The sequence below is a fragment of the Cupressus sempervirens genome, chromosome 5, assembly GCF_028749045.1.
Source record: "Cupressus sempervirens isolate cs-2001-9-10 chromosome 5, ASM2874904v1, whole genome shotgun sequence".
NCBI lineage: Eukaryota > Viridiplantae > Streptophyta > Pinopsida > Cupressales > Cupressaceae > Cupressus > Cupressus sempervirens.
The window spans coordinates 846,727,528-846,755,091 of NC_143122.1; the positions used below are offsets into that span (position 1 = coordinate 846,727,528).

At 37.7% G+C, this 27,564-nt stretch overlaps 1 protein-coding gene across 1 annotated transcript in view; it reads left to right on the forward strand.

Moving 5' to 3' along the window:
* The window catches only part of LOC149558575 (casein kinase II subunit alpha-2), a 147,852-nt gene that overhangs the window by 102,200 nt on the left and 18,088 nt on the right, over positions 1-27,564 (forward strand). The window contains exons 5-6 of the mRNA XM_089832745.1: positions 7,743-7,833; positions 8,044-8,109. Of these exons, the coding sequence (XP_089688871.1) occupies positions 7,743-7,833; positions 8,044-8,109 (157 nt within the window). The remainder of the gene's footprint in view (positions 1-7,742; positions 7,834-8,043; positions 8,110-27,564) is intronic.

The following is a 27,564-nucleotide window of genomic DNA, read 5'->3' on the forward strand; positions in this document are numbered from 1 at the left end:
TCTATGGGACTGAGAGTTTACAAAAAGATAATAGACAACAATAGGGGCACCAAACAGTGACCTATAAAAACAAGCAACAAGAAATGAGAAAGGCCGAGGCAAAGACTAGGAGTCCTTCAATCTTGAAACGAAATCAGTCACAAAAGGATAAGACTGTGGATGGACAGGAACCTTGATCTGTCTTTGTGAGCTCCTGAAGGATTGTCGCTAGCATAATAACCTGTTGCGGGGTCTGACAGACTTGGAATGCCTGGTAGAATTGGTAGAATTGGACGACCTTTTCACACCCGTAAAGGAGATAAGGGTGAGAAAAAGCCAATGATGAGCTGATCAGAGGTATGTCGATAACGAAGTAGTGACTGTAAAGTACTATTACAGAGTAGGGTGGCCTCCTAAAGATGCACTAGACATTGTTGATCACTCTAATTGAAAAAAAGCTGAAAGAGAGAAACAGTCCCGGAATAGATAATAAAATCTTCCTCGAATCTCATAAAAGATAGGGCAATGGAAAATAAAGTGAGTCTCCGTCTTGACCTCCGCTAAAGTACACAGCTTATAGATCCGGTTAGTGCTATCAGCATGATGGTCGGTCTGAGCTCGAAGACGATGAGAACCAACTCTGAAGGACCCCAAAGAGATACACAGAGCATGACTCCACCATCGAGAAAGATAACTAGGACAAACAATAATCCCATCACAGAGCTTCAGAAAGTGCTCAGCATAGAAGGCCATCCTCGGGACATAAACCACTAGGAGGGTTAGTCCAGGTGGTGACAATGTTCTGTCTATAGATATCCAGTCTGACATGCTCATTTAACTCCTGTCGTGAGGGTAGGAGATGAGCAGGGGCGTTCAGTGAGAATTAATAAGGAGGGAGGCAATCAATATCAAGCATACAAGTGCAAAATAAAGATATAAAAACATTATAATAGAGAGCTAAACTTGTTTGTTAATTTTAGTGAAAGTAATTGAAAATTTTCATCGCAAACTTGAAAAACTTCATTAAAAGACTCAAGCCTCAAGCAAAATGCTTAACTTAGATGACTAGATCTCCTTTGTGGAAATTGTGTGGCACCCTACAAATGGCACCCTACAAATGATCCTCTTTGAAAATGATCACCCACCCTTCGAAATGCCAAAATGGAGACTAAATGAGGAGAGCAAAATAACAAACAAAATGATATGTTTTTAATGTTACAAATGTAAATGGCGGAATGCTTGAATGAATTAATCAGAGATCAAATTGATTTATATATACAAAGAGGAGAGTCGAATAGAATAGAAACATTCTATTCTAGACTACACCTAAATATTAGAAACATTCTAATATTTACAGAGATATAATAAGATACAATAGTGAGCATTAAAAAGAAACATGAAGGTTATTTTAATACTCCCCCTTAATGCTCAATCTATTTACTACACCAATAGATCCCCTGAATTTAACAAACTTGTCAGGACCAAGGGGTTTTGTGAAAATATCTGCTGATTGCTCTAAAGTAGGGACATAATGTAATTGAATAGATCCATCCTCTACTAATTGTCGGATGTAATGGTAATGAAGCTCTATGTGCTTGGTTCGAAGGCATGCTCAAGGGAATCGCTTGAATCTACAAGCCTATAAATACCATGATCCTCAAGACCGAAAGCAAGGGTAGTGCGAGAAGCACGATCAATAATCGAACATTTATTTCCACTGAAAACGACATCCAACTGAGGAGAGTGCTTCATAATCTGATTAACAAACAAAAGATTATGTTTCATGCCAGGAACATAACATACATTGAGAAACATGAGTTTTCTTCCTCCAGACTGAATCTAAACATTGCCCTTGCCGACAATATTGTATTCTTCGTCGCCTCCAAAGATTACTAAGTCAGAATAGGGAGTGAATTCAACAAACCAATCATGCCTATGAGTGAAATGTTGGGAGGCACCAGAATCGATGTACTAGGCAGAAGATTTCACATGATTTGCAGGTATGCTGGCCATAAAGGCATGGTAGATAGATTCTTTCTGCTTTGAGTGTTGGGCAACATTGGCTTGCTGTTTAATTGAGTCTGACTTCTGATGCTGCTGATACATATGCTTATAATATGTGAATATTTCAAATGGCACAAACTTCGAGGTGAGAAAATGAAAGACCCAAAAAAATTGGAGAAGTACCGAGAAAAGAGCTCGAAAAACCCAAAAATAAAATGTTGTCGGAATTTGAATCCGCTGGCTCAAAAATCGAGGCACCCACAAAAATTTGATGAAGACCCATTTGAGATTTCAAAAAACCCACCAAGAATATGTGATCAAAAAATATTTCCACAGTAAAAAAACTAGGGTTTCGAGCAGAATAACAGTCGACGGCCAAGGAGGTAAAAAAGGTAGAAAAATGATGTTTGTAGGTAAAAAAACAACAAAACCCAACAGCAGAAACGCGAGCAGAATATCCAACCGAGAGAGACAAACCCGTTTTTGAAAAAAACAACCAAAAAATCCGACTTTTTGAGGTCTGGGTGTGAACAGATTTGAAAAAACGACCTCCAGATTTGAAAAAAACGACCTTCAGATTTGTGATTTACAAACTAAGCCACGGGTTTCCAAAGAAAAAAATTGGCAGAAAACAAATCCATGAGTTTCCAAGAACGCCAGTAGTTGAAGACAATTTTTCAGTCGATTTGCATAGAGGGTTTAAACCCTAGCTTTGATACCATGTTACAAATGTAAATGGCGGAATACTTGAATGAATTAATCAGAGATCAAACTGATCTATATATACAAAGAGGAGAGTCGAATAGAATAGAAACATTCTATTCTAGACTACACCTAAATATTAGAAACATTCTAATATTTACAGAGATATAATAAGATACAATAGTGAGCATTAAAAAGAAACATGAAGGTTATTATAATATTTAATGCGAATGACCTCATAAAGGGCTGTTTTAGGGTTTTGTGGAAAAAGATAAATTAAAATACTGTAAAATGTGTTTTTTAAATAAAAAAGTAATATAAATATTCAAATGCACATGGATGCTGCTTGGGTGCTCACCTGCAGGGAATCCAGAAATATCCATCAGCGCATTTGGACCCAAACGCAACGCATCTGCACTAGGATGCAGGGGTGGGGGAGTGCATCTAGTAAGGTAGGGGAAGCCTTTGAGCTTGGACTCCCTTGTCCGGCCGACGGTTCTTTATGGATCTGTGGTTTGGGCCCATCTCTCCTTGGTTCTGATTGGGCCTCAATCGAGCGGGTTTGGACCTTGCTCTTACGGCACATCATTAGATGCCATAGGTTCACTCCTCATAGTATTATTCTTGTTGAGTTCGGTGCTCATCCCTTCAGTTTTGTAACCATTTTTGATCTGATTTGGTTTCTTCATTGTCTACTTGGTTTTGCGGATTCAGTTGGTGAACGTGATAGGTACTCCTACTTGGCATATTGTTCTTCTATTGCTACTGCGAGTTCTGATTCTTGTTCTCGAGCTTGTTGTTGGTATGCACAGGCTTCTTCTGTATTGAGATCGATTGGGATTGATATTGACTGCCTCCCTTCTTACCAGTGCTCGCTGAATGCCCTTGCTTATCTCCTCCCTTCACGATAGGAGTTAAATGAGCATGTCAGACTTGATATTTATAGACAATACATTACCACTACTTGGACTAACCCACCTAGTGGCTTACGTCCGAGGATGTCCTAAGTGGAGCACTTTTTGGAGATCTCTGATGGGATTATTGTTCGTCCTAGCTACCTTTCTTGGTGGTAGTCTCACGCCTTGTGTATCTTGTTACATCCCAAATTTTGCCCTAAAATTTTAAATTGATTATAGCCGTTGAACCAAATTATTTCTTCATGTTCGTGTGAAATTGAATTAGTTAATTATAGCCATTGTTATAACATGTGAAAACGAGTTAGTTAATTATAGCCGTTGTTCATTCCTTCATGATCATGTGAAATTGAGTTAGTTAATTGTAGCCGTTGTATCAATTTAATTATCATATGAAAGTGAGTTAGTTAATTATAACCGTTGTATCAATCTATTCATGATCATGTGAAATTGAGTTAGTTAAAGACGTACATATATGATGAGCATGTAGAGTTAGTTATTCTGACCTTCATGAAATCCCTACGGTTATTGGATGATTTGAATTAGCAATTTATAAATTTTGAATTGATGTTTTGGCGAGAACGTTGTTTTGAATGTTTACAGGATAAAGACTGAAGAGAGAGGGAAAGCATTGCAAAATGGTGTCATCGGAAGGGGATGGTCGAATGGTTCAATCATTAGAATCGACAGGTTTGACCTCAAAACTATCCTGACAAGGTTACTAGGACTTGGCAACATATTTCATGGTGGAACCCCATGAGCTATAAAATGAAACATTATAATAAAACAATGTAAAATAAACATAAACTCTTATTTTTAAGAATTATCAAATATTAATAGCATTTAAATATTATTTTACATTCCCAAATATGATCATATGTAAATAATAATAAAATGACACCATTACATTAAAAATATTAATCCAATGATGCCACCTTATCATTACATACATATAAGCATAGTTGAGAAAATAAAACAATAATAAAATAATATTAATTATTTGAAACCTTTCATCATCTTTCTCTCTCATTTTTCCCTTCTTTCTTTCTTTTCTTTTTAGTCGTTTGAAAGACTTTCGAATTGAGTCTTGTAACTGATGGAAGCTATAAAGTAACTGATGGAAGCTATAAAGTCAGACCTTGCTTATTTCATAGATACCCATAATCGTTTGTGGCATGCAATCGTTTTTCATCTTAGTCTTCTCAAAACATAGCTGCTGGTAATCCCAGAACGATAGCTTAGTGACCCGAGTTTGTAGTGCCAGAACCCTTCTTATTACTTGCCACGGATTTCGATATTGAAGCAAGGAATTTGCCCAAGACACGGGCTACCCGATATTACTAAAGGAGTCACGTAAGACTTTCGATTTGTTAATGTGGAAATCGATGATGATTTATATGCCATTGGCTCTGGTCAGCATGTGATTAAATGATGTTGCTTTAAGCTTAAGATTGTTATTTTTCATTTGCTAGGTTGGTTGTTCTTTAATAATTTTATGACAAAGACTAATGTAATAAGCATGTCGTCTTCTTGTTGAAGTCTGTAGTATTTCTTTTTAAGCATGTTGTCTTTTTGAAAAATTTGCCAACTGTCACATAGTATAATACTGCAATGATCTATACTCAAGTCTGATGTTATCTTTTACATATCAAAATATGTGATTCCTCTGAAAATATATTAGAAAGTTATCATCGTAGATAAAATCAATTACATCCTAATATAAATCTAAATAATTGAGATTGAGATATTGAATTCAGAACACCAAGGAATTCACTGGGCAAAATGCCAGAATATGGTGAAGAAGATGTAAAGTATCTATGTGAAAATAATTTGAAGGCACCAAGGAATCATCGGCTAGACGGCCTGAAAATGGTGAGGAGAAAAGATATCTGCATAACAAAAATGATATCAAAACTAAATAAATATCATGCTAAATAATAACAATAGCTCATGCAAGTTCCATTCATAAAGTAAGTTGTCAAGCTGAGTGGTGGAGATTGGGTTTGACGACCCACATTTGAAATCCTTGGCTAGTGTGGAATTAGGCAGATTTGCCGTAACAAGTGATCTATGTTGATTGTCCAGACGCTTTAGTTATTTTGTCGAATAACTGTTGGGACTTCAACTCACTTGGATACTCTAATGGCTGGATTAATGAACATCCCAAGCCCGATCTCGGGGTAGGGAGGGCCGTTCTATTAAATTAGAATAAGTGGAGATAAGTAATGGTACACGATTGGGAGGTTAAGCATATGTCAATGCTTCTCCTCTCACCAAAGCCAGGGCTTGGACAACCAATAAAAGAAGCTTCACAATATTCACTGTATGTTCATTTCACCTCTAAATGTTTAGTTAATTCATTTCAAGATGAAAGTTATTTACTTTTTAATTAGCTTTTACAAATAACTTTACTTAAATTAGATATTTCTTTTCAAGAACATCTGTTACTTAGTTTCAGTGGAATAATTAGAAGTAGTTAAATTATTACATCTGATATTTACTTTCAGCTTATTAAGTTAGTTAATTGTTATCTTCTCATTATGTATTCTTGGTAAATTCAGTATTGTAAATAGATTTTAATTCAGTTTTAACAGCCATTGGAAATCTTAGTTATGTGAATTAGGAAATCAGTTTATTTCTAGATTGAACTTGATTAGGAAAATTGGTTTGTTACATATCTCCCTGGGGTCCTTCAGAGTTGGTTCTCACCGTCTTTGGGCTCAGACCGACCATCATATTGATTGTGTAGAGCAGACCTGTAAGCTGTGTACTTTAGATGAGATTGAGACTGAGACTCACTTTATTTTTCGTTGCCCTATCTATTATGAGATCAAAGAGAGATTTTATTGTTTGTTCCTTCTCTCTCTCTCTCTCTCTCTCTCTCTCTCTCTGATTTCTTCAATTACTGTGATCAGCAACGTCTTGCACTCTATCTTCAGGAGGCCACTATGCTTTGTGATAGTACGTTACACTCACTACTTCCTCATCGGCATATTTCTACTCAGCTCATTACTGCCTTTTTCACACCTTTATCTCCTTTGCGTGGTGTGAAAAAGTCATCCAATTCGACTAGTTCTTCCGGTCATTCCAGACTTGCCAGACCCCGTATCGGCTACTTGCATCAGCGACACTCATCTATGAGCTCACAAAGACAAATCAAAACTTTTATCCATCCGCAGGCGTATCCTTCTGTGACTGATTTCTTTCTGCCTAGAAAGGACTCATAGTCTTTGTCTTGGCTTCTCTTTGTTTCTTTTCTTCTTCTTTGTTCTGTTGTTTGCCTTTGTTTCAGACATTGTTTTGGTGCTCCTGCTGTTGTCAGCATTCTTGTTGTAATCCTCCAGTCCCATAGACCTTTTGGTTGTCTTTTGTTGGACATTAATATTATTATCTTGTCTTATCTTATCTTGTCTAGACCATGAAGATCTTTGCTGGGTTACAAGATCTGAGCTGCTCCATAAGATTCTTATTGGGGTAAAAGATCTGAATTCAGGATTTTTTCAGAAGATGTTTACTGCGTCAAAAACGTTGAACTGTTCCAGAAGATTCTCACTGGGGTAACAATTCTCCAGACCAGGTCCTTAGATCTGATTTTGCAGGTAAATATTGACCCTGTATCCCCAGCTTTGAACAGAGGCGTCTGAAAGCACTCCAATGATTGGTGGTTGATCAATGGTTGCCACAGCTGCGGCACCTGCAGCGCTTACATAAGAGAGTGTGGGATCTGTTCTTGATGTACCAGCAGAAGCATATTTACAGTGGTGCCTTTAATTTTTAAATGTGTTTTGTTTAATCAATATAAAGTGGGTTAAGGTGACAAATGTTATCTTTATGGATAGGTCTAATATTGTACACAAGCATTTTTCTGTTTACACTTAGCATACTGTTTTATGGACTGCCTTTTTTCATTATAATATAACAATCTTAGTATATGGTATTTTATTAATGTATGCATATTACCAATTGCCATTTCTGTTTTAATTTTATTGTTGAGCTATACATGCATATACTGACATCAATCACTTTAAAGGAGTGTTAGTTTTGACCCTTCTATCCAGTAACTGAGATGTAGTGACTTTTCTTCAATAGTTTGCCTATACATGAGAAAATAAGCTTGACTGTTGTGTGTTGTCTGTGGACCAGGTATTTCAAAGGTCCAGAGCTTCTTGTTGATCTCCAAGATTATGATTATTCTCTGGATATGTGGAGCCTTGGTTGCATGTTTGCTGGGATGGTGAGCAAAACATTCATGTGCCAAGCTGTTTTAAATTTTAATAATCTATGCATGTAGTTTCTCCTAGTAAATTTCCCTTTATTGGAGACTTAAGTTCAAGTTCTTACTGTAGATTTGCAGAAGTGATTAAGCTGGGATCATGGTTTGTATGAAATGGTATTTGGTTTTTCTCTTTTGACCATTTATCATGCTTGCACTCGACCTGTGCAGATCTTTCGGAAGGAACCTTTTTTCTACGGCCATGATAATCATGACCAATTAGTTAAGATTGCAAAGGTGCGCTTCAAATAATGTGTTGGCTGCTAGTAGGTTGTTAGAAAGGTTTTGTTCTTCATTCATTTCCATCTATAAATGTATAATGTACAGTAAACCTTGTGTAAAAGCATCTTAGGATCCTTTTGATTTCAGTATCTCAGAATGCCAATTTTGGGCTTCTCTGGTCTTCTGGCTCAAACCCATTATCTCATGCAATGTTGGATTAATTTGATGAATAGTACACACAAAGGTGTCTTTCGAGGCTTTTTTTGCCTTTTATTTTCTGCGAATGCTATTTTCAGTGTTGATGCTTGTTAAGACTATATTGTGCTTCCTTGGGCGTCTGGTTTCAACTCATCTTCTCATGCAATATTATTAGATTAATTTGCTAAAAAGTAAGCATACGGGTCTTTCTAGGCATTTTATTTCCGTCTTTTAAAGGAATGCGATTTTCTGTTGAAACTCCTTCAATTTATTGTGTTGGATGTCTAAGCATCAATCCAAAAACTTCGTGCTAAATACTTGCCATTTGGAAATAAATAACTCTAACTACATTATTCAACCATCTAGTTTTGACTCAAACTATTGAAGAGTTTTGATATCACAAATTCCATTCAAATAAGAAATCTAAGATTGAGGGATAACTTTACCATTTTAAAAATATCTGTTTACAAGATAAACCCCGATTTAAGTGTTGCTTCCATATAAATTTCTCTATCTATCTATCTATCATAGTTACACCACCCTGGGGGATAGGGGATGTCAGATTTGGGGACAAGTTTCCAGGTAGGTGGGATAAGGGCCTCAATTTTGGGATGGCTGCTGGGGATGTGGGTGTGTGTATATACTATATACTATACATGTGGTGCTTAAACTGCTAGTTATGAAAAGATGTATAACAACATAAGACATAAAGATGTAAAACAATACAATAGTAAATCAGAATTATTAAACACTTGAACATTGAGCAGTAAAATTTTGAATAGTTGAATCAGGAAATGGAAGACTTCTATTTTATAATAGATATCAAAACTACAGGTATTTAATTATAAAGATGAACACATTGAGCATGATATCAAAACAAGAGCTCTGAAAGAGCCAGAGTTCCTGCCTCTCAGGCATGGCAAAACATAAGTGTTTGCAAATATCTGAATTGGAGGAGTGTAGGTTTTCCATTGTAGGCTTTGTGGACCTATTAGTCCACAAAGTTAGAATATGCGAAGACCTTGGTGAATGTTCATTTAAATTAAATTAAATATAATATATCATAATACAAAAATAACAAATTCTGATAATTTAGATAAATTAAAGTCAATATGCACATCCACAGATAGAATGGATGACTTCCATGTTTTGTTAATACATCTTCTATGACATCTAGAAAATGTGTTCAACCACATAAACACATACACTTGACCCGCTTTGTAATTGGTAGCATCCTCAAGTGCTAAAAAAGACCTCTATGCCATGATATCAACATTCTTGTGTATGCTCATATTAGCAATGTGTTTGTGTATCAAATGTTCACCAACTTGAGCAAGTCTAGTTATATTAAGGTCCATAAAAATAAAATTATAATAAATAATTTGTTTCCTTAGAAAAATATAGATTGTAGTTAAAGGAAACTCAATGATATTATACTAGACCATTAACATTTGAAATACATAATTTTATTATAGTTTCTTTCACCTTTCTTTTTCATGTATTATGTTTACTTGTTTCATTAATATGGTTACATTTTTCATCAATTGTTTAAATTTAAATATACTAGATATATTTAAAAAATATATATCTATGTTTGATAAATTTTAGTAGAATTATTTAATTAAAATTTTTATTCAATTTATTTTAATCATATTACTTATCTTACCTTATCTATTTAAAATAAAATTATTATTTAACAATAATAAAAACTAAATACATTTCGTTATCCAAAGTTCAAACAATTTATTCAAAATTTCAATCACAATTCGTTAATATTAATTTCAATTTCACTAACTCAAAAGCAATAAGAAATGTTTCTATTTAATTTTCCACTCAATTTTTCATTAAATCTAGATTTATGGAAAAGGGGCCTAAAAATTTATAAAATATAGTTTCTTAAAATTTATCAAAAAAAGTTTCTAAATAGTTGAAAAAAGAAAAATAGATTCCTTTAATTGAAAAAAAACTTTTATGGAGAAATTACTTCTTTGCACGGACGTTGCATACAATTCATCGATACTACAGGAGTAAATTTGTGATGGGGTCTTCAATCCGCTCTTTCTTTTATTCTCGTCCTCGTTCTTGTTTCACCAATTGTGAGGGCAGCATATATATTTATGTAATTTTACTGATTTTTATAAATATTTTAGATGAAATATTTTTTATGATTTGAGTTGAAATTGGCGCATAGGTCATGGTGGAGACCTGCAGAAATTGTGTGAATTGCGTTGCTATTTTGAGGGATACTTGTTCATTTTGTGAGTTCCCCAAAACATGGGGCACTAAAGATATCCAACTTGCATGTTGCCATAGTTGCAGAGCCCCCTAACAATCACCATTTTTCGGCTTTCAGATATTGTGAGATCTCAATAAATTTGGGAAATTGTTGTAGTAGATGGTGAGAGAACAGGTAGAATTGAAAGCAGGGAAGAGAACGGGCAGAGAACATAGATTCCTCTCCCAACGACAGTGAATCCCATTGTAGTAGTGCGTCCCGGTACAAAACAAGAGCAAATTATTTAGAGGCGAATAGAAGCTGCTCATTTGGACTTTTGAAACAGCTAAATTGTAGACTCTCGGCTGGGGCTCACAGAGTTAGGAGTCAGCGAATTCATGAAACATCAATGATTTGGTTCTTATTTTGATTGTCTTCGAGATACCAATCATTCTCTCCCTGTTTCTGTAATTTCTGCCTCTTTTTTTTTTATGTGTGGGAAGTGATCCTCGTCTGCCTATATTTCGTGAAGGGAAAAGAAGAAGATGAAGAAATAAAAATCTTCTTCTCAGACAACACAATGTTTGGTATTTTTATTATCATTTTTGTTGATTGCTGATTGCTTCTTGATGTTTGTAAGCACTGCTATGGAGACTGACATGACAGGCAGAGCTGTTGATCTCAGATCATGTTGTCTCAAATATGTTGTAGATTTTTTTAGATCAGAATGTTGTAGAAATATTATAATTACTGGAAAGTTATAGAAGGTGTGACAGATTTTTAGATTTTTTATATTGTAGAACATTCTAGACATTGATTTTTCTTCTAATTTTTGTACCAAAAAATGATTATTACCCCTGGCTAAATTGCTATTAGCCAATCAAAAATTAGTAATTGTTGTTTAAAAATTAATTAAAAATAAATTGATTTGTAAACTTTAGAAACTCATTAGTTGTTATTGTAAAATTTAATTGTGACCCTCACTGAAAACATTAGTTCGCTGCCTATAGATAGGCAGGGACTAACAAGTAGAAACTACAGTAGAAACCTTAAACAAATGAAAAATGTCTTTTCTTTTAAAAATTTGAGTATTTTATTTCTGCCAGGTGTCCTTGGAGGGGTCGAGGGGCACAGTTGTGTCCCCTTGACTGCTCTGGGATGCCAAGACGTCCCTGTGTTTCCAATGGATAGTTGCAAGATGGGTGATGTTGGCATGCTGTCCCCGCATCCTCAGTGTGTCCGTATTCCAGGAGCCCTAGGGATTTTGGAGGGGACAAATTCTTAGGGTACACTACTATATATATATAGATATATAAATAGATTAGGGTTAGTAATCACACTTATAACTACAAATATATATAATTATCATAATTCATTACATAGGTCTAATCACAATAGAGTTTAAATGGAGGAGCAATCTTCACACTAATCCCAAGAGAGGACACTCACCCTCTTGGCCCCAGGTGGTAGGCACCTTGGACATCCAACATGGGGTGGTCTACCTGATGACATGCTTGTATCTGGACCCCTGTTCATGTTTCCTTATTCATCCTCTTATGACTTTAGTAGAGTATGATGGATTTCAATCAAAGCCTTTCCCCACCAACCAATCCACATGACATAATACCTTCGAGAAACATAGAAGGCATATCTTTTCCAATCAAGCCCAAGAGTATGGAACAAACGCCTAGTAAATTCAGCCTCTTGGCCCGACCTAGGGGTTGGCGTATTTGATGGGGAACTGAGTGCTGCTGCTTCCTTATTGTGTATTTCATCCTTCACTCCATAATGGGATGGTTGGTTGGAGAAAAGCATTAATAGGATCCTTATCAACATAATTAATTATGCATGTATTATGAATAACAGCCAGAGTGAAGCACTATATTATTAACTTATCATTCCCAAGTATATGAAATTAAAGACATGACAAACAAAGCGACAAATCAACAAGTAATTCTATTTATTAAGCATATGTTACATAACACCTTGTAAATAAAGTCTGCTGACTTATAAATTGATTCTCCTTTTTATGAGTACTGATTTGTTTCTATTTTGATTCCTTGATTGATTGATTGATTGATGTTTGAATGACTAATATAGATGGATTGAATTGATTACTGGTCTACTTTCTTTATCCCCAATTGATGTTTGATGGATGATTGAATGATTTCCTTTGATTTGATGATTTGATATATTAGTGGATGATGATTGAATGAATATGGACTTTGTTGGGACTCAAAATTGAAGCCCTGATTTTGAGTACCATTCAAAAAATCAAGCCCTATAAGCACTTTTTGATGCATGCGTACCCGGCTGTACTTGTGAGGCCTAAGAGGTGTTTAATATTTCTAACACCTTGCATTTAGTATATCCATGTGTCCCATGAAGTTAAATTGCTATTCGAAGCCATTTTGTGAAGTCCTGTTTTGAGCAATTTCCAATTTTGCATTTTTGCCCGAGTGTCATACAGAGATAGGAGACTGTGTTTGCAATTGAATATCTTGCATCCAGTAACTTTTCATGACTCGCTACTTTGGGAGTGTTTAGTGTCCATGCCAGAGAACCTATGTTTCAGATTTCGAGTCGTTTCGAATCCGTTTGACTAGCTTTTGAATCCCTCAAAGTTGGTTGTCTAGTGTTGTCATGCTGATGCAAATTGTTCAGAAATCTGGAAGGCCCTGTTTGACTTGTTATAACTTTGACCCAGTTGACCGAAATGAGAAAATTTCTTTTGCATTGCATTCTAGTGGTCAGAGACTTGCTATGTTTCAACTTTGAGCTCTTGACGAATCCGTTTGATCAGTTTTCGAACGTGATTCCAAATGCAATTTGTGATGTTTTACTGGTGTCAGCAAATGCAAACTGTTTAGTACCCCTGTTCGTGATGTCATAACTCGAAATCCATAATAGGTGAGATCAAATGGATTGCACCACCGTATTCTACTTTGAAAATACTTAAAATATGCCAATTTTTAAACCTTGACGAATCTGTCTACACACTTTCCCAGGTTTATTCCTTTTGTAAAAACCACCTTTTTGCCAGTGTTTCCAGTGTACAAATTATGAGTAGTCCACTTTTTCCGCTCGCCATTCTCACCCTGTTATTTGTCATGAGCCCTAATCCCAAATTTATGTTGTCCTCATGACAGTGAACTAATGCCCCAGTTTTCGTGCCCCCAAGTGTCAGTTTTCCTTGTTTTCAAAGCCAAATCCAAACATATTTTATGGTTTTTTGACATCTTTTCTTGCAGGCAATTCTGAGGAGGCATCTTTGACGGTTAATATCTTTTGATTGAGAATTTGTCTTGAGATGAGATTCGGCAGGGTAAGAGTATGCGGAACAAAGAATTAGTAGGCTTGATTTCAGAGCCTAGTTATCTGTTTGGATCAGTTTTTAAAGCCAACCAATAGGCCCTGTTAGCAGAAAATCATAGCTTGCAGATAAGATGTGAAGTGAGTTTTAATGATCAATTAATGCTCGAAATTAATCCTAGTTAGTATCAGGTGTTTAGTGGGCCACTTTGACATTTCAGTTGTTTGAAAACAATTTTTTTTTTTAGACAGACCCGCTTTGGGGCCGACTAAATAGTATCAATATGGTAATGTGTATCGGGGATTAAAGTTTTCTAAACTGAACGAGTTATAATGATTTTAATAATAGCACATATTTCTCAAAGTTGAAAAGGTGAAAGATCATGCTCAAAGTTTCCCACAAAGATATTTGCTAAACTCAGTTTGCATGAGGTTGTTGTCTTTAGTATTGGTCGTTCAAGTATGTATCTTTTTCTTAGCAAGTTGTAAACTTTGTGTATTGGTGGCATAAACAAGAGGAGAGGGAAAGATCTAGTTCTACCATCTAAGAGTTGTGAGAGAGAGCTTTTGCTGCATTTACAATTCCCATAAGATGTGGAAGAGGGGGTGTTCTTTACACAAACTCCTTATATAAGAGATAGTGCCTCCAATATTTCAAGCCTTGTACCACCACATAGAATACTGGTGTCCCAAGTATTTTGTAAAACTTCTACCCGAGATAGAAATAAAGTAAAGAAAACATGCAACAAGAAGCCATTTGACATAATCTGATGTGTTGTTGAAATAGAGCTTGACCAAATTTGGGGGAAACCGCATGGAAGTGAGGTTCTATTGAGCAGTGGCAGAGGAGTTTGTGTTAATTGACGTCGCCCAATTTAGAGTTGTCCCAAGAGACGGGTTTAATTTTGTGTTCTCTATGAAATACACTTTGAACGCAAAATGTGGATTGAGTCCCAATTTGAATATCAATTTCACATTTCCTTCTTACCGATCTTCTTATCGACCGCTTTCTGAGTTGTAGGCAGTAAAGGCAGCCGCATCAATTGGAGACATGTAGACTAGAAGCTAACCTAGCCAAGAAATGTCGGCTTGCCTACTAATTGAATGGCATTCCATCCCTGTAGAGAGACACTTCATCAATCGTTAGACCCCTTACCAGAAGTGAAAGAAGTGGTCATTTACATGAATCCACAACAATGAAGGAGGCCCCAGGGATGTGAAGGGGGCACCCATGTCCAACAACACTCTATGTCTTGGTAGAAGAAGAACTGAGCAAAGGGGAAGGCCACGACAGAATGAAATTTCAAGGAAGCCCGCGACATGACAGTAAGACATGCAGGGCAGAGAGGAAAAAGGGGAACTAATGGTTTAAACCATTAATCCCACATTGCCTAGACTGAGATATTTTGCAATGCTTAAATACATCACTCAATAATTAAATGTCTTTAAGACATGGCCCTTTTGGAAGCACAAGCTCGCATGGTGGACCCCAGCTAGCCAGGAGAGAAGACCAAAGAAATTTTAAACTGGCACGCAAATCGAGATAAGGTGCTGATGTCATCAGGCGACGTGGAATTTTGAGCAAGTTACAATCTAACAAGTGGCGGATTTGTGGACGAATCGTAGACCAACACATGGTGACCAACGAGCTCAAGATGGATGCGTTGAATTTTGCCACGTGGCGAGATCTAACCGCTGGCACATTACCGCTTCGTGGAGATGTGCGGAAGTTAAGCGAAGTGGGCAAGTGCCTAGGCACCACGTGGCAGCGGGCCTCGTTCGTGGTGATGTGGCAGGAGCAACTCCTGAGCCAATAATGAAGTGCTATGTGGAGGTGATGTCGCGGGTGCAGATAAAGTGGTGACGAGGTAGTGATAGTACAACCCAGCACTCTGAGAACAAATTAGAAGCTGCCACGTGGCAGTAACTGGCAAACTAGTTGGAGGGTGCCACGCGGGGCCGAGTGGATGATGATGTGGCAGATGCTGACCAATAGTGTGTTGCCACGTGGCGAAAAAGTCAACCAAGGGATGACTCGGATGCATGGGTAGGGCCAAAATCAAAATGATTCAAAAATTGATTTTTTTAATGGTTTTTCAAAATGCTCATTTACAATGGTTTTAAATTCAAAAGGAGATATAAAGCTAAAGTTTGAACTTTAGAAATTTTAAATTTTTGAAAAATAAACTGCAGACCAAAGACCATGTTTAGGGGTTATGTTTTTCAAAACAGTATTCTGGGTGTTTCTGGTAAGAAAACATAGGAGTATTATATATTGCCGAAACCGGGAGAAGAGGAACTTTTTGATTCTGGAGTTTGTTTTTGCACTAGAAGCCGTCTGTTCAGGTTATACGAGGTTTTCTCCTAGATTCCCAATTTGTAACTGCATTCAGGTATCGAAGTTCAGTTGTAATTTCTAGCAGGGTAATGAGCTGAATGAACATAAAAGGCAACATGAATGCAGTTATGGGCAAGTTGGTCACATTCAAATCAGTTGAATCAAGGTTTTATCAGCATTTCATGATGCAGTTCAGATTTTTTAGTAACAGAATTGTTTTCATCATTCATATGAGATATTTCCAAGTTGGTTACAAAACAATGAGGAAAACTAAATCAGATTTCATGGGTAGAAAGAGGAGAGATGATTTACAACAACAGAGGATGAAATTTCAAGTGGACACATGTTGTCTTCAGATCAGATCCGGGAATTCATTCCTTGTCTATATCTTCTTCTCTCTCATCCATTGTAAGGGTTGGTTCCAATTTTGGAGAAAAAAGACTCATTGTTGTGATACCATGTGTGTTCCAATCTTGAGTATTCTTAGATTTGTGAAAATAGGGTTCCAATTTTGACGTGTTCTCATCATTGTGACACTACATTTTTTAGCATATTTTCTCTTGTATGAACAGCAGTAGTGAAGATAATATAGCTAGTCCTGATATGTTAGGCATTTCTATGTATTAATTTCATGCATCTGACCGTATAGTTTCAAAGAAATTGTAAGAATTTGCCTAAGGGCAAAATTCACCCAGGAACTAAGAACTCAAACACAAGCACAACTGTAGACCAGAACGAGAGTATGATTAGAATGACGATATATTCATTCAATATGCAATGTGAAAGTACACTAGGAGTGCCTGTATATAAAGGCCTTTGAGATACATCTAGAATGCCTCGTAATCAGCATCATGATAAGTCATACAACTAGGCACATGTCCACCAGATATGGGTTATCCTCCATTAAGCACGGAAGTAAGTGTGGTGATGAGAAGATAAGCCTACAAGGGTGTGACACGCAAATCAGTGTTGTAGACACCATTTGCTAAAATAGAGTTGTGTACTCCTATGTTGTCAACATGACAACTCAAAAAGGTGCACAAACTCCTAAGTGTCTCACAAAATAAATAATAAAATAATGCATTAACCTAAGTAAACTTAAGTGTAAATAGTAAATACGTATTTACACCAACACCCCCCCTTAAGTGCAGCTTAGGGGAATGCCCTTAAGCTTACGAAAACTAGGATGATATGCAAGATGGGTCCCGGCTACTAGGCCATGTTAAGTACCTATGTACATAATGAAATGCAGCGTCTCATAAAGCGGAGAAAGAGGGAAAACCTCATGGAAAAATCCTCTCCCAAAAAGAGAGATAAATAGGGATGCATGGATGGATGGAGTAATCAAGACCTCCCCCATTACGACATACATCCAATATATACATAAGAGAATGATGAGAAGAGGAAGAGAGACAAAATAGGCTCCCCCCACCCAAGAAGAATGCCGACAAGTGAAAGCTGCTTCGATGAAGAAGCTGGTCCAAGAATGCAGAATGGTGTTCCTCTCCTTAGGAAGAAATAATGACAAAGGTACAATCCTGAAGATGTATGGTGACCTTGAAACTTGCTCAAGTGTCCCTATGCTGATGCTGATGTTCGCCCATTCCAACTGTGCTGAAAAGAACGAATGCAAATCAAGCAAGGATGTCTGTGGAACTTGTTCCACTGAACCATCTGTCTCCTCAATTGACAAAGAGATCTCCGCCAATTGCTGTTCATAAGGATCCACAATCACGCCAACCTGTAAAGATTGATCAGGGTCAAAGTGAGCCCTTGCAACAATTGTAGAAGAATCACCTTCATCAAAGAGAAGACGTAAGTCCTCAAGTCTATCTCTCAAGTCATCTGAAGCTGGAGCTGGAAGACGAGATGTACCATGCTGTGCTGGACCTTTCACTGTAGCAATATAAGCATGTGGATTGGACTGATCATGTGATCTCTCACTGCAACTGTTTATAGAACCCCATGTGTCTAAACCTGATGAAGCACTATCGTTGGTGTCACTATCAGTTTCCACTATGTATGAGGTGCGGAGAGGATTAGAGGATAAGCTGGGAGAACTTTCCTCAAAATGAACATCTTTCTCCATAAAGATCTCATGTGTCTCGGAATCCATCAGTCTGTATGCCTTAGCATTGTCTTCATATCTGATGAAAGTACAAGGCCTAGGTGTTGGTGCCTTGCAACTCTTGGAAGATAGGTTTGCCCATGTTGGACAACCGAAGACTCTAAAATGACTCACAACTGGTTTTTTTCCATAGCATGCCTCAAAAGGAGTCTTTCCGTCTAAGGCATTATGAGGAGACCTATTAAGTATGTGAGTAACACTGCTAATGGCTTCAACTTCAAGTGTAGGATTGAGAGACTTGGCTTTTATCATGCAACTTGCCATGGCTTTGAGAGTCCTAATCCTCATAGCTGCAACATCTGTCTTGTGTGGACTATATGCTAGTGGGTTTTGAAGATCAATCCCCTCAAATCTGCAAAAGTCCTTAAGTATTCTGTCTACATATCTGTTCTCATTGTCCACCCTTAGTACCTTGATGGCTTTCCTTGATTTGTGTTCAACACGAGTCTTGAAGTCCGGAAGCTTACGAACCACTTCACTCTTATGATGAAGGAAGTAGACCCAAGTGAATCTCGAAAAGTCATCAACAAATGTATGTAGCGGCCTTGGCTGATTGAAGTCACTGCAAAGGGTCCTGCTAAAACCATGTTAACTAGTTGAAGAAAAACTAGAGCTTGAGAAGACTTCCCGTTATCATACTTCTCCTTGAGATGTGTATCCACTGAACATGATGAATATTCTCCCTTAGAAAAGTTGATGTTAGGTAGACCTTTGACCATATGTTTTGAGCAAAGTTGCTAAAGAGAGCGGAAGTCAAGGTGACCAAACTGCTCATGCTATAAGTTGATGTGTGATGTAGAGTGAGTCGAGAAGGCTTGTGAAGGAGACATAGGCACAAAGAGGGAGAAGGAATAAAGCCTCTTGTCATCATTGACTTTCCCCACTGCAACCAATGAATCATCTCTAAGACTTCATACCATCATTGAATCTAGAAGGAACTCAACTTTGTGACCATCTCCAAGGTGAGTGATTTGGTAATCTAATAGGAGATTGGAGCTAAGGTTTGGAACGTAGAGAACATCTTTGAATTCCCCATTTTCCATTTCCACATGTCCTTTCCCTTAAACTTCCATTTTAGTATCATCTCCCACGGAGATGTGTTGTACTGTTGTGAGGTTTTCACACATTGCCCCAAATCTTGGGGACCCCCTTTTTTTTTTAATCACCTCGACAAATTTTTGGATTGCCCAAAATTTTTGAGTTTTGAAAATGTTACGCCTTGGCACCTTCAAGACAGACATGGGGAGGCTTAGCTTATTTTCACCCGGTTTTCTTAACTTGATTTTCCAGAGCTATCAATTTTGTCCTTAGGCCGAATAATTTTCTAATTTAATTTCAACTTGGCAGGATAAAGTTGTGAATTTTGTATTTAGACGTTTTCTTTTGAAAATTTGGTCTTAACTCTGTAAATTTGGATAATTCTCAAAAGAGAAATTTTAATTAGACTTAAGTTTTTGGAAAATCTCAAATTTTTTTTTGGTGAAATTTTTTAATTTTGTTGAAATGAGGAAAGTGCAAAAAATTGATTTTTGGTTCTAAATGCAATTTTAATTTTTTAATTTTTAGCTTGGCAAAATCGATTTGTTAGAAAATTGCAAAAAATTGGCTTTAATTGGATTAATTGCCTTGAAAACTTTTAAGTTTTTAATGAATTTAGCAATTTAATATTGAAAAAATGGCTTTTGGTTAGCCAAAATCCAAATTTAATGACGTATTAATTACTAAACTCTCATTAAATGGAAATATTTAACACCCTCAAGGCCATTTAATTTCGTTTTGCAATTGGAGCTAATTGGTAAATTTTAAAGTGCAATTTTCTTTTGGCAAAATTAATTTTTTTGAGCTAAGTATTTAATTGTGGGCCTTAACTTGAATTTAATTTTTGTTTTTTGTTTTCTCATAGACCATGTAGGCCAGCTTTATCAAGAAAGAAAATTGGCTATAAAAGGAGTCTCCTCCCCATCTCATTTTCACAAATCATTTCTTCCTCTCCATGTGGGCGAATTTTGTGGAGGAGCAGATTTTTTTCAGACCTTGGGTGAATTTAGTGGAAGGCAGTTTTTTGCATGCTTGGGCGATTTTTGTTTGCATTCCCCCATTTTCAGGCCTTGGTGATTTTTCTTGTGGGCAGATTTTGGTGATTTTCTCCTCCATTTGTGGGCTGCGATTTGTGCCCTAGGTAGCATTTTGGACAGATTTCAGACTTCATGCATAGGCGAAATTGAGACAAAGGCAAAATTTTTCGTTCTTGGCATTTTATTGAGACAGATCTGATTCTGATTTTTGAGCAATTCATGGTGAAGGTCTGATTTTTTTCTACTTAGGACTGCATTTTTATACCAGATTTTGGCAATTTTGTTGGGAGAAGAGATACATATGAAAGTTTGATTTTTGCATTGAAGGCATGTGTTGGATAGTTTTAGGAGTGTAAATTTCTATTTGCAAAGGGATTTGAACTACTTGAAAGTCATATCCTAGGTTCCGAAAAGTTGCTGTAAGTTTATCGGTTAAGGTGAATTTTCATCATCTAGAGTTGCAAGGAGTGCTTAAACTGACATCCATCTTTCGTTCTAGTCTAAGAATTGCTCCGCTTGGTTCTTCTTGCCTTTTGGTCCACCACTCTATCATCTCGTAATAGGGCGACGAGCATGGAGGATGATAGTGCAAGTAAGAATCCCAAGCGGGCGAAGACTAAGAAAGACAACGAGGATATGATGCCCAATACTTCCTTCTTCTCGAAAATGAAGAGAATAACCAACACCAATATCTGTACAATGGACATGATACGGATGAGGGACAGACTGAAGGAAGGACAGTCCCCCTTGGCAAAAAAGGATTTACAAGAGTGGAATTGTACATGCAGCGGCCTTCCCTCCCACATTGCCTTGTCCATAATTTATGGAATGTGCATCCAGATTTGATCTAAACAGTAATTCCATCATTTTTGATGAAGGGAAGAGAGTGTTGGCCAGCATTGGCGAACAAGCGATTGAAGAAACATTTAACATTCCCCAGTACAAGGGCATGACGATTGTAATGATGGATCAAGCAACTAAGTCATTTCAAGATAACCAAGGGGCCTATTACACTCATCTAAAGCAGAATTGGATACGCGAGGGAAGGAAAGGAGTTAACAGATCATCGAGGCTTACAGTGGCACTTGATTTTGAGGATATTAGAGAAGAGGATGTCAATGAAACAGATTTTGGATCGAGATTGGATGAGTTGGGAAAGGTTGCTATCAAGAGAAAGCATTTGGGCACCTTTTCCTCTCTCAGTGCTTTTATTGGATTTGCAAAGGAATATGAGAAGGATCATGAAAAGATATTGCAAGCAGCGAACAGCGTGGCGAGGTTAGCAGAACTCAAGGCGAAGCACACACCTTGTCCTCCTATTGAAGAAGTTAACGAAAGGCTAGCAAAGTTCATTTCCTTAACTAAGAAGATGAAAGAAAAAGGAAGAGTTATATTTTCCTTTTTCTTTCATCTTCTTAGCTAAGGAAATCAACTTAGCTAGCCTTTCGTTAACTTCTTCCATAGGAGGACAAGGTGTGTGCTTCGCCTTGAGTTCCGCTGACCTCGCCACGCTGTTCGCAAATTGAATGGAAGGTTAGCAAATTGACGGGGATCGAACCTAATGAGAGCTGACCAGCGGCCTCACTTCCACAGGTGCAATGATTCTAAGAAAAAATAAACTAGTTTACCACACAAAGCTTCCCAACCAGCCGCTAGGATGCTAGTGGCCTAGTATTGATCCCTATCAAACATTTACCAATGCTACCATACAACTATCCATCTACTTCACTCCTACTTAGCAACTTGAAATGAAACCAACTTTGACAACTTGAAAGAAAATCTAAGTAAGTGGAAGTAGAAAACATGCAATAACACCCAATGTTTTTGATCAACATGCCAATCGCAACAATGAAAAAGAGAGCATTTTTGGTATTATTTTCGCAACAATTTCTCTGACCCTTTGGGCGAATTTTGTGGAGGAGCAGATTTTTTTCAGACCTTGGGTGAATTTAGTGGAAGGTAGTTTTTTGCATGCTTGGGCGATTTTTGCTTGCATTCCTCCATTTTCAGGCCTTGGCGATTTTTCTTGTGGGCAGATTTTTGCAAATTTTGGTGATTTTCTCCTCCATTTGTGGGCTGCGATTTGTGCCCTAGGTAGCATTTTGGACAGATTTCAGACTTCATGCATGGACGAATTTGAGACAAAGGCAAAATTTTCCATTCTTGGCATTTTATTGAGACAACTCTGATTCTGATTTTTGAGCAATTCATGGTGAAGGTCTAATTTTTTTCTACTTAGGACTGCATTTAGAGTTGCAAGGAGTGCTTAAGCTGACATCCATCTTTTGTTCTAGTCTAAGGATTGCTCCGCTTGGTTCTTCTTGCCTTTTGGTCCACCACTCTACCATCCCGTAATAGGGCGACGAGCATGGACGATGATAGTGCAAGTAAGAATCCCAAGCGGGCGAACGCTAAAAAAGACAAAGAGGATATGATGCCCAATACTTCCTTCTTCTTGAAAATGAAGAGAATAACCGACACCAATATCTGTACAGTGGACATGATACGGATGAGGGACAGACTGAAGGAAGGACAATCCCCCTTGGCAAAAAAGGATTTACAAGAGTGGAATTGTACACGCAGCGGTCTTTCCTCCCACATTGCCTTGTCCAAAATTGATTATGGAATGTGCATCTAGATTTGATCGAAACAGTAATTCCATCATTTTTGATGAAGGGAAGAGAGTGTTGGCCAGCATTGGCGAACAAGCGATTGAAGAAACATTTAACATTCCCCAGTACAAGGGCATGATGATTGTAATGATGGATCAAGCAACTAAGTCATTTCAAGATAACCAAGGGGCCTATTACACTCATCTAAAGCAGAATTGGATACGCGAGGGAAGGGAAGGAGTTAACAGATCATCGAGGCTTACAGTGGCACTTGATTTTGAGGATATTAGAGAAGAGGATGTCAATGAAATAGATTTTGGATCGAGATTGGATGAGTTGGGAAAGGTTGCTATCAAGAGAAAGCATTTGGGCACCCTTTCCTCTCTCAGTGCTTTTATTGGATTTGCAAAGGAATATGAGAAGGATCATGAAAAGATATTGCAAGCAGCGAACAGCGTGGCGAGGTCAGCGGAACTCGAGGCGAAGCACACACGTTGTCCTCCTATTGAAGAAGTTAACGAAAGGCTAGCAAAGTTCATTTCCTTAGCTTTCCCATCAACATCATCACTGACATACACATCCTCCATCATGTAAAGACCCTCCTCAAATCTGCTCTTAAAAATCAGAATCAGAGCTGTCTCAATAAAATGCCAAGAATGGAAAATTTTGCCTTTGTCTCAAATTCGTCCATGCATGAAGTCTGAAATCTGTCCAAAATGCTACCTAGGGCACAAATCGCAGCCCACAAATGGAGGAGAAAATCACCAAAATTTGCAAAAATCTGCCCACAAGAAAAATCGCCAAGGCCTGAAAATGGAAGAATGCAAGGAAAAATCGCCCAAGCATGCAAAAAACTACCTTCCACTAAATTCACCCAAGGTCTGAAAAAAATCTGCTGCTCCACAAAATTCGCCCAAAGGGTCAGAGAAATTGTTGCGAAAATAATACCAAAAATGCTCTCTTTTTCATTGTTGCGATTGGCATGTTGATCAAGAACATTGGGTGTTATTGCATGTTTTCTACTTCCACTTACTTAGATTTTCTTTCAAGTTGTTAAAGTTGGTTTCATTTCAAGTTGCTAAGTAGGAGTGAAGTAGATGGATAGTTGTATGGTAGCATTGGTAAATGTTTGATAGGGATCAATATTAGGCCACTAGCATCCTAGCGGCTGGTTGGGAAGCTTTGTGTGGTAAACTAGTTTATTTTTTCTTAGAATCATTGCACCTGTGGAAGTGAGGCCGCTGGTCAGCTCTCATTAGGTTCGATCCCCGTCAATTTGTTAACCTTTCATTCATAGGTAGGAGTAGAATAGTGAGTAGTTGGGTAGTCGAAGCTTACAAAAGTAAGTTAAGTGATAGAACTCATCCATTCACCTTCCACAACCATCGCTTTCCCATCAACATCATCACTGACAGACACATCCTCCATCATGTAAAGACCCTCCTCAAATCTGCTCTTAAAAATGCTGATGAAAGCTCAAGGAATTTCATCAAACAATTCACATGCAAGGGTGTATGACTGATATAGTATTTTAGCTGGCTTTAAATGACTCTTTCTTCTATTTGCATCAATGAGAATCTTGTGCTAGAAGACTCCAAATGGACTACACAATGACCTAACATGAGTGTGTTACTAATTTTGACAATATTCAGTGCATATATATGATTTAAGCATGAGAAAAGAATACCTACAGCCAACTGGCATTTTTACAAACAGTTGGTATGCAAACTAACTAGCTAATAAATAATGATATTGAATTGCTTAAATGACACCAGCAACTATTATCTTCTTAATTGCAATGAAATTTCAAATACAATGCTCATGAAATATGGCCAAGACTTTTGGCATTTACATGGATTACAAAATGATAATGCTAGTGCAATGCACACTTACAGCTAAAACTTATAACACCCTAAAAACAATACTAACAAGGGAACTTGGTTGTAGATGGCTGTAATAATTTCCTTCAATGCTGCCCCTTCTGCTTTGCTTTTCCGATTTGCTTTTTCGAACTGCTTTTATGGACTTCTATTTCAGCCTGCTTTTTCAGTTCCGCTTTTTCAAACTGCTTTTACGGACTGCTTTTTCGGCTTGCTTTTTCGGTTCCGCTTTTTCGGACTGCTTTTTCGTATCTGCTTTTTCGGACTGCTACCATGTTAAATCTCAAGACCATATCTTTCAATGGCGTCAAGATTTCCAGCTTGAAGGGATTTCGTCTTTCAAACTATTGAGACATAATCTCCAGAAAATTTTCCAATTTCTTTGATATTTCCAAGCATTCATAAAAGAAGCTCTTCCATTTCTTTTATAGTGTTCTCACAAGAGCTCCATCCTTTGTTTTTTCAATGTGGGATAAAACATAACTCCCTTTATGTAACTTATGTCTCCAATGTGTTATAAAATAAAGGAGACTCTTTTAATTAAAATATTTCCCACAAACTATAGTCTATGCATTAATAAAGTTAAATATTTAAATTTAACTTTATAAAATAGCTTTATCAATGCATAACAAATCTTATCAATGATAAACAAGTCTTCTTGTCGATTTTAAACAATTACCACTGACATATCGTTGCCATTGGATGTTCGCCCATGTCCAAGATGACTTACTATAAATAGTAAGTATGCCCAAAGTTGCCTCAAAACCCCTCAGAAAGACTTGCAACTGAAACTATCTAGGCCAAATGGCCTCCAAGCCCCTTTAATGTCCTGGTTAGCCTACGAGACCGTGGGGAAATAGGCTAACGGCAACATCATGCTATGAATGCTAAAAAGGGGACATTACAGTCCGCCCTACTCAAAATTGCTTGTCCTCAAGCAATTTCAACTCTGGATGCTGTAATATCTGCTCATTTTCCCAAGTAGCATCCTCCACTGGTAGATTCCTCCACTTGACCAAGTACTCCTTGATGATCTGCCTATGAAGCACCCTCTCCCTGGAGTTAAGTATAGCCTCAGGAATCAAGATAAGCTTTCCCTCATCATCAAGAGGTGGAAATACTACTGAAGGCACCACATTGTGGCCCAATGCCTTCTTAAGGCGTGACACATGGAACACATTATGCACTTTACTGTCTGCAGGCAACTCCAACTCATAAGCTACTTCGCCCACTCTCCTGATTACTTCGAACAGGCCATAGTAACGCGGTTTCAATTTCTTTGCTCCACTCTTCTTGAGAGAGGACTGTCTATACGGCTGTAACATGAGGTACACCATGTCTCCTACCTTGAAAGACCTCTCAACCCTGTGCTGATCAGCATATTGCTTCTGCTGATTTTGTGCCTTTTGCAAATTTTCCTTCAATGATTGCATAATGTCCTGACACTCCTGCAAAATATCCTTGGCCTTAGGCACCCTACTGTCCCCAAATAACAAATCCAAAAAATTAGGAGCATCATACCCGTACAGTGCCATGAAAGGGGACATTTGAATAGACATATGGTAAGAGGTATTATAACAGTACTCCCCTAGATGTAGCCACTTCACCCAAGCCCTCTGCTGCCTTGCAATGTAGTTTCGGAGATATCCCTCAACCCACTTGTTCACTATCTCTGTTTGCCCATCGGTTTGGGGGTGGTAACTGGTACTCGGAGTGAGCTCTGTTCCACATAACTTGAACAACTCCTACCAAAAGTGGCTCATAAATCTGCTGTCTCTGTCACTGACTATGCTTCGTGGTATCCCATGTAGTCTGAATACCTCTCGAAAAAATAGTTCTGCTGTTTGTGTTGCTGAATACGTAGACAAAATTGCAAAGAAATGTGCAAATTTCGTCAATCTATCTACCACAACAAAAATACAATCCCGACCCTGTGCCTTGGGGAGGCCTGTGATGAAATCCATGGAAATGCTATCCCACTTCTTCTCCGGTATGGGTAGGGGCTGTAGTAAACCACTTGGAAAGGAATGTTCCTGTTTGTTCTGCTGACATACTTGGCACTCCCTAACAAACTGAAGCACCTCTGTTTTGAGTCCTTTCCAGGTGAAGCGCTCTCTCACCTGCCGATATGTCTTAAAGAATCTAGGATGTCCTGCCAATGGTGAATCATGAAATGCCCTCAAAATCTTCTGCTTCATAGTAGACTTGGGTACTAAATAAATCCTTTCCTTATAGATGATCAGATCATTTACAACAGTGTATCGACTATCCTGAATAGTTTCTTCAATAACACTAGACGCCCAACTATCCTTGGCATACTCTGCCAAGATCAACTCTCTGCAATCATCCATGACTATCCCAACAGCAAGCAAATGAGGCCTTCTAGATAAAACATCTGCGACAATATTTTTCTTCCCTTTGACATAGACTATGTCAAAATCATAAATCTGTAACTTACCCACCCATTTCTGTGGCCTGTCATTAAGATCTTTCTGTCCAAGGAAATGTTTCAAGCTGTTATGATCTGTTTTTTCTGTGAATCGGCTCCCTGCTAAGTATTGCTTGAACTTAACTAGCGCGTGCATGATTGCTAGCATTTCTTTGTCATAGATGCTGTAAGTTCTCTCAAGACCTCGTAATTTCTTGCTCTCATATGCGATGGGATGTTTGTCCTGCATGAGGACAACTCCTACGCCCTCTCTTGAGGCATCC